This window comes from Acanthochromis polyacanthus, chromosome 11, assembly GCF_021347895.1.
Source record: "Acanthochromis polyacanthus isolate Apoly-LR-REF ecotype Palm Island chromosome 11, KAUST_Apoly_ChrSc, whole genome shotgun sequence".
Lineage (NCBI taxonomy): Eukaryota > Metazoa > Chordata > Actinopteri > Pomacentridae > Acanthochromis > Acanthochromis polyacanthus.
Genome location: NC_067123.1, coordinates 8,992,417 through 9,005,376, shown reverse-complemented (window position 1 = coordinate 9,005,376; position 12,960 = coordinate 8,992,417). Strand labels below are relative to the sequence as shown.

The following is a 12,960-nucleotide window of genomic DNA, read 5'->3' as shown; positions in this document are numbered from 1 at the left end:
GTTTAGTTGTCTGGTCTCAGATTATCTGCATTATTTATAGTATGCACATTAGTCAGCCACAACATTAAAACCCCTGACAGGTGAAGTGAATGACATTTTATTATTGCATAATGTTCTGCTGGGAAACCTTGGCTCCTGGCATTTGTGTGGATGTTACTTTGACTTGTACCACCCACCTAAACATTGTAGACTTACTCTGACTCACTGAGTGTAAGTTGCAGGTGTAAGGTTGCCTTTGTTTATGTATTTCACATGGCTTTCACTTCCACATTCACTTTCTATGTGTTACAGCTTTCAAAATCTCCTTCAGAGTGGAAACAGCAACAATGGTCTCCGGGCAGAAACTTATCGCACTAAAAAAATTTTGCCATGAGTTTTGGCAAACTGTCTGTTTTAGTGACAGGGCTGATCTCCCCTGTCACTATTTTGAAGGGACACCATTTCTGCATCCTCGGCTTAACTACACCCAAGACAACTGTGATTGGCTTAGTGAATTACAAACAAGCCAGAGCTTAAAGCTGCATGTTTGTAAGGCACAGTCAGACCATTCTACACAGCAATACTGAGGTTCAGTCAGATCATTCTACACAGCAATACTGAGGTTCGGTCAGATCATTCTACACAGCAATACTGAGGTTCGGTCAGACCATTCTACACAGCAATACTGAGGTTCGGTCAGACCATTCTACACAGCAATACTGAGGTTCGGTCAGACCATTCTACACAGCAATACTGAGGTTCAATCAGACCATTCTACACAGCAATCATGATGTGCAGTCAGACCATTCTACATAGCACTAGATATTGGTGTGGTGATACAAGACTATTGTAAACCAAAAAAACCTTTCATCATTGGCAACAGTAAGTCTTCCTGAGAAGAGCAACAGACCCGTCACATCACAAAAACTGCTCAGAAAGACTCAAGCACCATAACAAAAAGCCAAAAGTGTTCATTCACACTCCAAACACTTCAGATACTAATCTGATCAGCATCTATTCAATCCATAAAGACCACAACCTTCAGAACCCAGAAGAGTCTACTGAGAATGTTCTGGTACTCGACATCACATGGCACTTCCAGAGTTGAAAGTTTTTCCCTTTCTATTACTTTTCAAGGTTGAATCATAATCAATTTAAGTTGGCGTCTTTGGAAAAAGAATGAGCAAAAACAGATTTTTTTATATCAAAGTGAAAACAGCAATGGCAATTAATTAAAATAGTAAATGTACAGTAAAATAAAAAAGCTCTGAAGAAGTTTTGAATGTGCCAATTCAGCTTCTGTCTGTTGAGCTGCTAGAATTACATAAGGTATAATTTCTATAAGTACATTTTGAAAAAGCCAGCATATTTCACAAACCCTGATCAGTTCCTTCTCACATCTCTGAGCCTTTACTTTGACAGGGTTGTGTAAAAAACATCAAGGATATCACAATGTGGATTTAGAGGACTAATCTTCAAAGCCTTGTGATGTGTTTAAACTTTGAATGAAGTTTCTACTCTAAAACAAACCAGAGGTACATGGTTCCATAGATGGCTAGGTGTTAGCAGTTGTTTGGCTGACCACCAGTTCATTCCAGTGAGGATGCTTGATACAGTTTTTTCACGAATTTCATAAAAACTGTATGACGAAAAAGGCATAGCACACCATTCCTGTTTCAGCTGCACAATTTGGTTAGCATTATAATGTATAGGTTTTCTCAAAGCAGCAGGATGTTAGGTGCTGAAAATCTTGTTGGTAGAATCAATAATAAGAATACTAATAAGTGTTCTTTGGTGTTGATGCATTGACACGTTTAATAAGTGATTGCTTAAGTATTCACAACCTTTAAAGTCTTCTATGTAGTTTAACACATGTGCAGCCAGTTGGTGGTAGAAGTCCAAGATCACCTGAGTGCAGTGGTTCAAAGCTGAAAAGCAATAAAAGGGGAGAACTCACAAACAGGCTGAATACTTTTCATCGACGCTGTAGCTCTGATTGTTATTGATTTTTCTTTTATTGGCATTGTTCTGTGTCTCAAGCACCAAAACTGAAATCCAGCCCATTTGCACTGGGGTGGAGAAGAAATCCATGAGGTGAAGCTTCATTCACGAGAAGTTATAAATGCCAGGGCAGAAACAGCTGAATTAATATCCCCATTAACCCAACTAAATACTTCAGTTTGGGTATAAACAATAACCTCTATTATTTACTAGTATGAATAAAATATCTACTGTAGATGGTGATTCATGTTAAACCGGCACCAAACAATAAAACACAAACAGAATTATTGACTTAATGCGGTGGGTGTGGTGCAGTCAGAGGAAATATTTCTCCCTGTAGTGTTTGTGTTTACAGTCTCGGAGTTATGACTCAATCACACAGTTAATTGAGGTTCGCCTTGCGTTAGCGCCCAACAAAGTTTCCCAGTTGATCTGCAACTTATTTCAACAGAAAACTTAAAAAGTGCTGCGTTCGACTTCAAAGATGGTCTCTTATCGTCCTGAACAGATGCATGACGTCCTCTCTGTGTGGAGGAGAGCAGCTCTGTTTATTTCCCCACAACTTATCCATGTTTGAAACATTTCTGTCTTTCAAAAAAAGAAAAAGAAAAAGAAAAAACTCTCGGCATCAGTGTTTCTGCGGAGGGGACAACAAAGTAAATGACAGCATCCATCTCGCGAGACTTAAACCCCCCTCCGCCCCCACAGCCCCCCAAGGCTTTTTTTCTTATGTTGCTGCAAACCTGGATTTATGTGTGCAATTCTCCTGTAGGCTTCTTTTGTTTTTTGGTGTAAGAGACCAGATACATAAATAAAAAGGGGGAAATGTGGATGTGAAGATATTTAAAAATCCTACAATAAAACAGAAGGAGTTGAGTTATTTCCCGAGTTCTTCTGTTACAGTGGAGGCCAGATTGTCGGTCTGCAGCACTCAAGTTTCTGATTACACCAAAAACAACCACGATTTATTCAGAAAGTAAATTGTTTATGCAATTTAACCAACTTAATACCAACCCTGCTGTACCCTACCTCATTGTGTACCTTTAAACCGTGCATTTCCACGAAAAACAACGGCAAACAATCTGTCACAAATGGTGCGTTTTGAAATCTGCATTAGAAAGTATGTTTAGGCGCCTTTCCTTGATGACTTGCAGTCGTGTTTATGGCGACTCTGATTTTCTCTGTCCTGATGTTTCTGTGGGGATTTGTAATGTTCTTGTTCTGTACAGGATTAGAGGACATTAACCTTTACAAGGCCATGTTTCTGGAGAAGTACATATACTAAAACATATACTAAAATCACCTAATCCATAAAATATCGATCAAGTCTTGCGAGGTCGCGTTGTCGTAGACATTCATCATATTGAATTTCGGCCGGTACACGGCCCCGATAAGAGCTTCGTAATTGCGGCTTCATTATAACGGCTCATACGGCTTTATCGTTTGAAATAAGCAAATTTGGGGCCAATGTTCATATCTTACCATACATACGGGTGTGTGCATATTATATGTTAAGTAGCAATCATAAACAAGTCACACGTGTTGAGCAGACAATGTTCGGTTTTGGCTGTGGGTACAAGTAAGCGTGAACCGATATACTCGGTCCCGGCTTTTTAAAGGTTAAAGGTCACAACATATCAGCTGGACAGTATTTTTGCAGCTTCTGGCACATCATGTCTGCAGCTACTTGACATTTCATTGGACTGCTTCTATATCATTACTCCAATAAGGAAGTCAGTGGAGTTATGTGACGATCGGCGTACGTTTGTTTGTCTGTCTGTTAGCAACATTACTTAAAAATGGACAAACAGATGTGGATGAAATTTTTGGGAACGTCAGAAAAGACACAAGGACCAACTGATTAGATTTTGGCAGTGATGCGGCTTATAGTCAGGATCCACAGATTTGTTAAAGATTTCTGTGTCACTGAAAGATAGCGACACGGCGTCACTGCAACTATGACTACAAATGAACACTACTAGCTGCATGCTGATGATCACATGATTGCGATCCTACTACAAATCCACCAATGTGAACTTAGCGGAACTTATGCGTTAGAAATCATAAAAGGACCAATTGATTAAATTGTGGGGGTGTTTCTGAGTCCCATCGATTCCCGCCATCCACTACACATTTAGGTCATGCGATTCGGTAATTTTAATAAGATCTCATCCGTCGGAAATGATGCTCTCTGAAAGCTTTTCTTGTTGGACCCATTTTATTGGATTTGCACTTAATAATGCTTTTTTTATTTATTTATTTTAACACCTGTTCATTCTGAGTCATTTCAAGCTGGCTAACTGCCTTGTTGCAACCACAGAAGAGTTTATCTCTCTTTGCTTCTAGCTCAGCACCTGTTAAAGGAGTTTTTTCTTCCCGTCTTTGAAACACTTGATGTAGAATGTCTCTCTGTGGACCCAAACAGGAAACACTAAGACCTCTACTTCTTAGATTATAGTTTATTTACATTTCAACTGAGTCGCTCTGACACTCGATTCATCAGTCGACTGACAGAATCAATTGTTATTTTGATTAATGACAAGTTTCAGCTGCTGTCTGCTGTCCCGTCACTTCACTGGTTTCTGCAAATGAAAGGATTTTTGGCTGCTGGTCGAACAAAGTCAACAACTTTAAGACCCTGCGTAGATTCAAACGTTTTTCAATCATTTCAGTGATGTAGTTTTGAATAAAAGATGAATAGCCATGCATAGCGTGTAGTGGTGGAGAAGGGATTAAAACATAAGCAAAAGTACACACAGACTACCAGAAAAACTTACTGTACCTAAAGTGAAAGTTATCAGTCTGCTGTGAAACGACTCCTGGCGTTATTTTATCTAATTATGTCTCTGTACTGGCGGCAATAGCGCCTGAGGAATTGTGTTTTTAGATTGTCTGCTCATCCTATTCTTGTGAATGCAGTATATCTTTTGAAATACTTCATGGAGTTCCTTCAAATTTGGCACAAATGTACACTTGGAGAGATGAACTGATTAGATTTTGGCAATAAAAGTCACAGCGGTTTCACAAAACACATTTTTGGCCATAACTCAGGAATTCATTTGCTAATTATGACAAAATTGCAGTCAAATGTGTAATATGATAAAATGAAATGACGAGGTTTCAGATCCAAAAGGTCAACTTCACTGTGACATCGTAATGCTCTGCAAAAACACTTTCCTGGCTGTTATTTGGTGCTACAACTCAGAAACAGAAAGAAATATGGATGCAAACTATAACTTCACTGGTTGGTGGAAGCATTAAATGCTCTAGCTGGACTTTCAAGGGCGATATCATGCAAAATCTTTTTTTTTTTTTAGTTGTTTTTGAACCCAATTATGTGTCAAAACAAGAGAATAGACCATCTTCTCATTTCTTTCCTTTTTCTTCATTGGGATTATCTCTATAATTAATAACATTGTAGAGCCTCAATATGCTTTAAAATCAGGTGCAGTTGTGTTTTATAGAAACTTCTGTAAAGTTTTGTTAATCACTCAAGTAAAAATCACATCTTAAATAGCACTACTGGGGTCTTAACCTCAATATTTACGCCTCACCAATCATAATCCTCATTACTGGGAGGCACTTTAATGCTGTTGTCTTAAATGTAAAGCATAAAGAAAATGTTGATTTGACTGTTTTGTGTGGCTGTTTTATCTTGTTTCTTATCTTGCTGCTTGCATGTTTTATTTTGCCTGTCTGGGATCTCATTTGTCTGAATTTGTTTTCATTTTTCATCTAATTTGACATTTGTTTTATGTAAAGTACTTTGTAACCTCATTTTCGAAAGGTTGTCTAGAAATAAAGTTATTTTTCTGCTTCTCCGTAGATCAGAAAGTGAAGAATCTATTCAGGTTTGCAGCCTGGAAAGTAGATGCTGGAAGAGGCGTGGTCTTCTTCCTGAAAGGGGCCGGCACTTTTATTGGATTTAAAGGTACAGACGTGACACTGAAACAGCGATTTGAAAAAGGACTAAAACCAGATTTATTGCAGAATGAATAATCTGTGCAGGATTTTGAGCTGAAACTTGTAATATCTATCATGGGGAAATGTGAGACTTAATTTAACTTGTTAAAAACAGTAAAACATGGGACCTTTAATGTTGTAGCTGGTGGACAATTTAATGTGTAACTCTGCATAAACTTTACATTAGAGGTAGAAAGTAACTGAGTTCATGCAAAATTCTGAAAAACATATTTTTTTCCTTCTAATTTATGCTATTTTTGACATTCTGGGAAGGACTGGCTTAAGTTAGGTCACTTTTTTTCTTAATTTGTTAACACAAAATGCAATAAACTAATAAATGATATGTAGTATCTTTATGATTAAGCTTTAATTCAAACCCTAGCAGCATGTAAACTATTGTTCCCATTTTTGCACAGCTGCAACACACACACACACACATTAATGCTTCCACAGTTATAATCTGATACTGAAATGGGATATTCTGCACAATACTTTTGCATTTTTAGTGTATTTTGAAACCACATTTTTTTCTAGATTGCGGTGTTCTTCCTTTTATACTTCAGTATAGATATCACTATCCCCTCCACTACTGCTTATATCACAACTTTGGGGTCACTCAGAAATGCCCTTATTTTTGAAAGAAATGCAATTTTTTGTCAATGAAGACAACATTCAGTTAATCGGAAATCCAGTCGAAACATTGTTAATGTGGTAAATGACTATTCTTGCTGCAAACGGCTGATTTGTTAATGGAATATCTCCATAGAGGTACAGAGGAACATTTCCAGCAACCATCATTCCTGTGTTCTAATGCTACATTGTGTTAGCTAATGGTGTTGAAAGGCTCACTGATGATTAGAAAACCCTTGTGCAGTTATGTTAGCACATGTAAAAGTGTGAGTTTTCATGGAAAACATGAAATACCAGTGACTATAGCAGTAAAATAAATGTGAAAAGTGACATATTGTGCTCTGAAATATGCATTAGAAGAATAAAACGTCAAATTGAAATGGAAAAAGTACCTCAGAAATGTACTTTCGTAAATGCACTGAGGCTACTGCTGCTGGTCGTTAATATCATTATTGGTTTTATGTAACTGAAACATGCTGACAGTCAACTGAAATGATCATTTATTCAGCGTGAATTGTGAAAATAATGAGTGACTTTCTGCTGCAGCTGACAGATTTCCTGCTTTGTTCCCTCCCACAGAGGCGCAGATGAGCGGCAGGTGTCAGCAGAACACGCCCTGAGCTCCGAGCAGGTAACCGGACGCTGCTCGAAGCCTCTCCTGGCCGCTGAAGCTGCTCGCCGGTCGGACTGAGAGTCTCTCTGTGAGCTCCACTATTACGGCTCAAGTCCTCTTGGTGACGCTCTGCTGACATCACTGTGATATTCCCCTGCTCCGCTCTCCGCATCACACACTCGGAGCTCCGCCGACTCTCTCCACACTCTCCGTCCAACACTTTTCTTGGCCGTTTTCGCTCCGCTCGCCGTGGCCAGGACGCACCGTCACGCAGCAGCAGCAGCAGCCGGCGGCTACCTGTGCGCACTGCGGCCGCTCCACGCTGGGAGGGGTTTCACTCTTCCTGCCATTGACACATTTGAAGGAAGAGAAACTAAACGCCGTTCCCACATTGGAGACGAGGGGGGACACGCAGAGAGACACACGCTGCAACTTGGCTGATTTCAAACCCAGGCTGTCTGAACTGAGCTCGAAGTTTCTTTGGCTGATCGGAGAAGGAATAATTTGGAGCCCGGCTGCAGAACACCGCGCTGTTGTGGATATTTACGTCCACCTTGTCTCCTGTTTAGAAGAATGGCGAGAGATTACGCAGCGCGCTGCCCGGTCTCTCCGGTGAGGATCACTTGGCTGGTGGCAGCAGCGATCCTCCTCTCTGCTCAAGGTAAGACGACACGACCCGAGCTGCTGATTAACAAAGAAATCTCCCTCAGTTTTCTGCCTCTTGCCCTCCCGCACCGCCCCGAACGCGGCCACTCTCCAGCCGCGCCGCGCCGCGTACTGAGTGCGCCGCTCGGGTCACGTCTCTCCTCTTCTCTCCGGCTCTCTCTGCTTTGCTCTGCTTGGACTTGAGACCTGTTGTAAAAGTTTTATTGTCCGAGCTTTTTGCCACGGCTGTGTGCGTTGAGTTTCGGTGAGCCAGCGAGGTGTGGCTCTCCTGGTTTGGTGTTTTTTTTTGTCCTCATTCCGCGCTGCTTCAGTCGGCAGGTGACTGTTCAGGAAGCCTAATCCTCCCTGAGCCTCTACAAACCCTTCCCGCACGGCTGACCTGTAATCTCTGTTTACCTGTCGGAAAGTGCCGCAGGGAAATGAGGCGCAATCACCGGGGCTGCTGTGATTACTGCCCATTAGAGTAATAGTGCAAACCGGCGCTGGTAGTGCAGAGCAACAGGGTGGTGATGGGAAAGCGCGGTCTCAGCAGGAAAATGAGCAGCGCACGGCCCCTGCGGTTCAGGTGGCCCTTCAGCAGCGAGCATTCGGTTGTCAAGAGCCCTTAATGAACATCCATTACAGTAATTGTATGATAAAATAGAGAATCTGGTGAATCACGGCAGTGGAGTAATCTCTTTGCTCCACAAGCCTTTTGCATCAGTACAGCATGCATCCTGAAGCAGATAAAACACCATCAACTCTGACTTTGATTCAGTTTGTAGAGTCTGGGACCAAGGATATTGAGCATAGAGGCAAATAATAATAGAAATTGAATGTGGGTGTGCAGTATTTCTGTAAAAATATCACAATTTTGAAGAGATCTGCGCTGTCTCGAGGTGGTCTTACTCAACAGAAAAGCAACATCTACCCAATTTTAAAGCAGCATTTGGAGGAAGAAGGGTCAAAATGACTTTTATCTGACATTGATTCAGGTGAATCCGTGATAGCTCGCTCATAGTGTCAGCCTGCTGATATCAGTTGAATTCTACTGTAAGCTACTGTTAAGTGATGCAAGCACGGTGCAAGATACTGTATGAGTCACGGTACCACCTGAAGAGATGGAAAGCACCACTCTTCACGTCAGAGTTGCTTAATTTCCAGCAGCAGAGAACGCACAGTGAATGGACACGAAATCCCTCATGCAGCTCAGCGGGACGTATGTGGCATCTCTGTGGATGCTTCACAGCGGGGTTCTGATTTATAAGAGTGTGTGCCAAAAGTAAGCTTACTGTGATTACAGAGAAATACTGTAATGGGAAAACCGCTCAATAACCTTGAGTAACGCAGCAGCTCTGTGTCCCTGTATGACCATCCCGCTGACAGATAACCACAATCACAGGCTCCGATAACATCACTAAAATGCACCGTTGAGCAACACAGATGCGCTCTGATTCCCAACAGAAACACTCTTCAGCCTTTTCCCCCCCTCTCTTCTCTCCCCTCAACCAGGACCGGCTACAACATTTCTAACAGCAGGCAGTCGGTCCACAGTGATCGGCATAAAAATCTGTTAGCCCGCTCTATCAGCATGAATCTGTCAGCCTGTTGTTTTCACCTGGGTGTAACTAGTATCATCTGTCAGAGCTGTCCCCAAATTGTCACTAAGGAAACAGAAGATGGGTCATTATGGAGCCGGGAGATATGTCATCCCGTGCGCTGATGCACCTCAGAGACATGCCTCAGACATCAAAGCAAACGGAAGGGCGAGTTATTTAAAGTCTTGAGAGCCACCGAGCTCCTGCTTTGTGTTTCGCCGGAGTTGCATAATAGGCGACAATGTGGAATGTGATTCTTCTCGGTGAGTGTGCGAGGCAGGGGGAAGATTTAAACTTGATTAGAATTAGCTTGGTGATGACAGCCTGCTCCTTCAATGCAGCGGAGGAACTGAGTAACAGGGAAACCTCCCCTCAGTTCACAGGATGACAGACAGTCGGCTGACAGTCGTAGTTAAAATGCTGTCAGATTGTCACGACAGTCCCCACACAGGTTATGAATTAAATCCTACATGCAACAACACAACTGTCTCCACACATAAATGATGCAGCTACTTAACTGGTGACAATTAATGCAAACACTGGAGAAGATTTCTTGGCATGTTTTCTAAGGCTTGTGTTGGGGCAGACAGATTGTCGTGGCCGATATTTGACATTTTACAGATTATTGATACATTTCTGGAAGATTATAGATGAATTAAATGGGCTACTTCAGGTCTGATCAGCCTCCTCTCTCTGTCTTTAAGCACTCTGTGGTCTCAGAAATGTCTCTCAAGCAGAGAAAGCTGAGCAAGAAACACATCCGTCCTTCATCTATACACCACTTAATCCTCATTAGGGTCATGGAGGGGCTGGAGTCTATCCCAGCTGACTTAGTGGAAGGCAGAGAACTCTCTGGACAGGTCACCAGTCTATCACAGGGCTACATATACAGACAAACAATCACACTCACATTCACTCCTATTCACAATTTAGCGTTATCAATTACCCTGAGCATGTTTTTGGACTGATTATTCTAAATTGACCATCGGTGTGAATGCGAGTGTGATTGTTTCTCTGTATATGTAGCCCTGCGACAGACTGGTGACCTGTCCTGGGTGTCCCTGCATTCACCCCAAGTCCGCTGGGATAGACTCCAGCCTGCCCACGACCCCAGTGAGGATTGAGCAGTGTATAGAGAATGAATGGATGTATTTGGAATGCGGGAGGAAGCTGGAGAACCTGGAGAAAACCCACACATGCACAGGGAGAACATGCAAACTCCATATAGAAAGATCCCCGGAAGGCCGGGAAAAATGCTAACCACCAAGCCACTGTGCAGCCCACAAGCAACACAAACCAGGAAATTGGCTTGTCTCACAGCTGCTCAGGGTGCGCTAAGGCAGCCACAGATTAACCTGAAACCAAGTCTGGAAAACAATGATTAATAAAGCTTTGAGATCTGGACTTTGGTGGGCAGCAAAAGTGATACAATAGTGAAAGATTAAGAAAGCAGAAGAACAGCAGGACACAAAACTGATCAGTCGACCCCCCATAAACTGACAAAGCTCCATCTTTGTCAGTTTTAAGTGACAGTTTAAGTCATGGCTGATAAACAGTCAAACTTGTGAACATTGAGAAAATCAGGCACTTTAAAAACATGCACTTTTACTACAAGCACTTTATGACAGGCTCTGCTCAGAAAGCACTTAACTAAAATGATAGCAGTTTAGGGTCGGTGTAACCCAACCAGAATTAATGTTGTCTGTAACCTTGTATGTTTTCCTTTAATATTTGGGACAATGGAAGGAAATTAGTATTTAGCTAAATCCAGCTAATTTTCTGCAACCTTGTGTAACCTTACAAGATGAACGTTCCTTAATATGCACTGTCCCGTCCAAATAAATAAAGAAATGAAATGAAACCAAGGAGATAATTTTGTCACATATTGAGCTATGGTCACCCTTATTAATGAAGAAGCCTCATTCTGAATGACAGGTTCTCTACATGCTGTTAAAGCATGAGAAGGGTTTGAAAGCAGAGTGGTCTAACCCATTTTCTGTAGTTTTGTGTTCTGAAGAATGGTCTAACACTGCCACTGTAATGTTATATTTGACTTGTGGGTTAGACCACTTTGCCACTAAAATCTAGACCATAAAATATTACAGCAGTTATATAAAACTCAGTTCAGATTATTGCTGGGTTAGACCACTCTGTGTCCAACCCTCTCATTACATTTAATGTACACTGGCCCCTAATATCGGCCTTATTTGATTACCAATAATCGGTCCTTGAAAACCCTCATTGGTTGCTCCCTAGTTTGTACATCTCTATGTCTTCACGAATGCAGCAGCCAGACCTTCACCGTATGTCAAAAGACCCTTGTTCACCTTCAGTGAAAGAGGCAAAGTGGAGTTGAGAGGAGATCATTCTGCAGCAATGATAATTAAGTCACTTCAGGTGCCCCCCCCCACGCCGCCCTCCCCTGCTCGTCCCTATAGGCCCGATCCTGTGCTGAAATGTCAATGATGATGAGTCCCCTCGACGGCTCGGTGGAGACGAAGGGCTGATTAGCTTATCACTTGGAGAGCAGGCGGCCGATGATTATCGCCCTCCGAGCGGCGGGGCCTGATTATCGAGAGCTCTTATTAATGACTCATCGTCTGCTTTGCATCGCCACCATGTTGTTGTTTGCTGTTTGCGTATTTGGGTAGCCGGTGCTGCGGCTCCGGAGCAGCCTGCAACTTTTTACACATTTTCTAGCAGCAGGCTCTGTGAGTGTAGCTCCAGCTGCATGTTAAAAGAGAGATTTCTGCTGGATGTGTTCTGTACTGGGTTCAGTATATCGCCTGACCTGCCTGCCGCCGTGACCCGGCTCGGCTCGAGTGTCAGAGAATTGATGGATGGGAAAGCAGCAAAGTTTAACTGCTGTAATTAAAATTCATAAACAACTGATAAACGAGCAAGAGTTCAAGACATTCATCTGTGAGCTGCCCAGTACAGCCAATTGTTCCCCGCTGGCCTTTGGGCTACGAGCGCTTATTTAAATTTTTTCTTTTTGCAGGATATTTCAGCTGATTAACTATCGGAACAAGCCTGGAGGCTGAAACTTTGCCATTATATCCAAATGAAAGGGCAGTTTGAATAAAAAAAATGGCTGCAATTCCGTCGGCTTAGCAAACAGATTGTTCTCACTTTGCATTAAACCTATTTGAACCCGCAGCAGTCCCCTGACCCCAGAGGGTTGAGATGATTTGTAGCCTCCGCGGCGGTGAGAAGCGGCGTGTTGCAGCTCCATTGTGGATGATGGCAGACAGACTAAATGTCAAGGAGCATATCTGGGGAGAAGAGATCTTGTGTGCTTCTGAGAGGGCTGAGGTCGTCATTGTTGCCTTGAGAGCTGATGGCAGGTATCTTTAGCTGGGCTGAAATGTCAACGAGCGCATGAAGCAGCTGGATGCTTCCATTTGGAGGGTTTTAATGATGTTAATGACTTGGTTGTTTGCTTGTTTGTGGGACACTTAATATTCATAGGACAGCTCCTGCAAAACTTAGTGCTATATGGTCATGAAATGAATGAACATAAAACAGGAA

The 12,960-nt window shown here is 42.2% G+C and overlaps 1 protein-coding gene and 1 long non-coding RNA gene across 2 annotated transcripts in view; both read left to right on the top strand.

Annotated features, from left to right (window-relative positions):
- LOC127536272 (uncharacterized) overlaps nt 1–12,960 on the top strand; it is a 578,171-nt gene that overhangs the window by 261,728 nt on the left and 303,483 nt on the right. The gene's annotated exons all lie outside the window — the stretch shown is intronic.
- The window catches only part of pvrl2l (PVR cell adhesion molecule related 2 like), a 300,493-nt gene continuing 294,676 nt past the window's right edge, over nt 7,144–12,960 (top strand). Inside the window, 1 exon segment of the mRNA XM_051956145.1 lies at nt 7,144–7,847. Within this exon segment, the coding sequence (XP_051812105.1) occupies nt 7,760–7,847 (88 nt within the window). The 5' untranslated portion in view covers nt 7,144–7,759.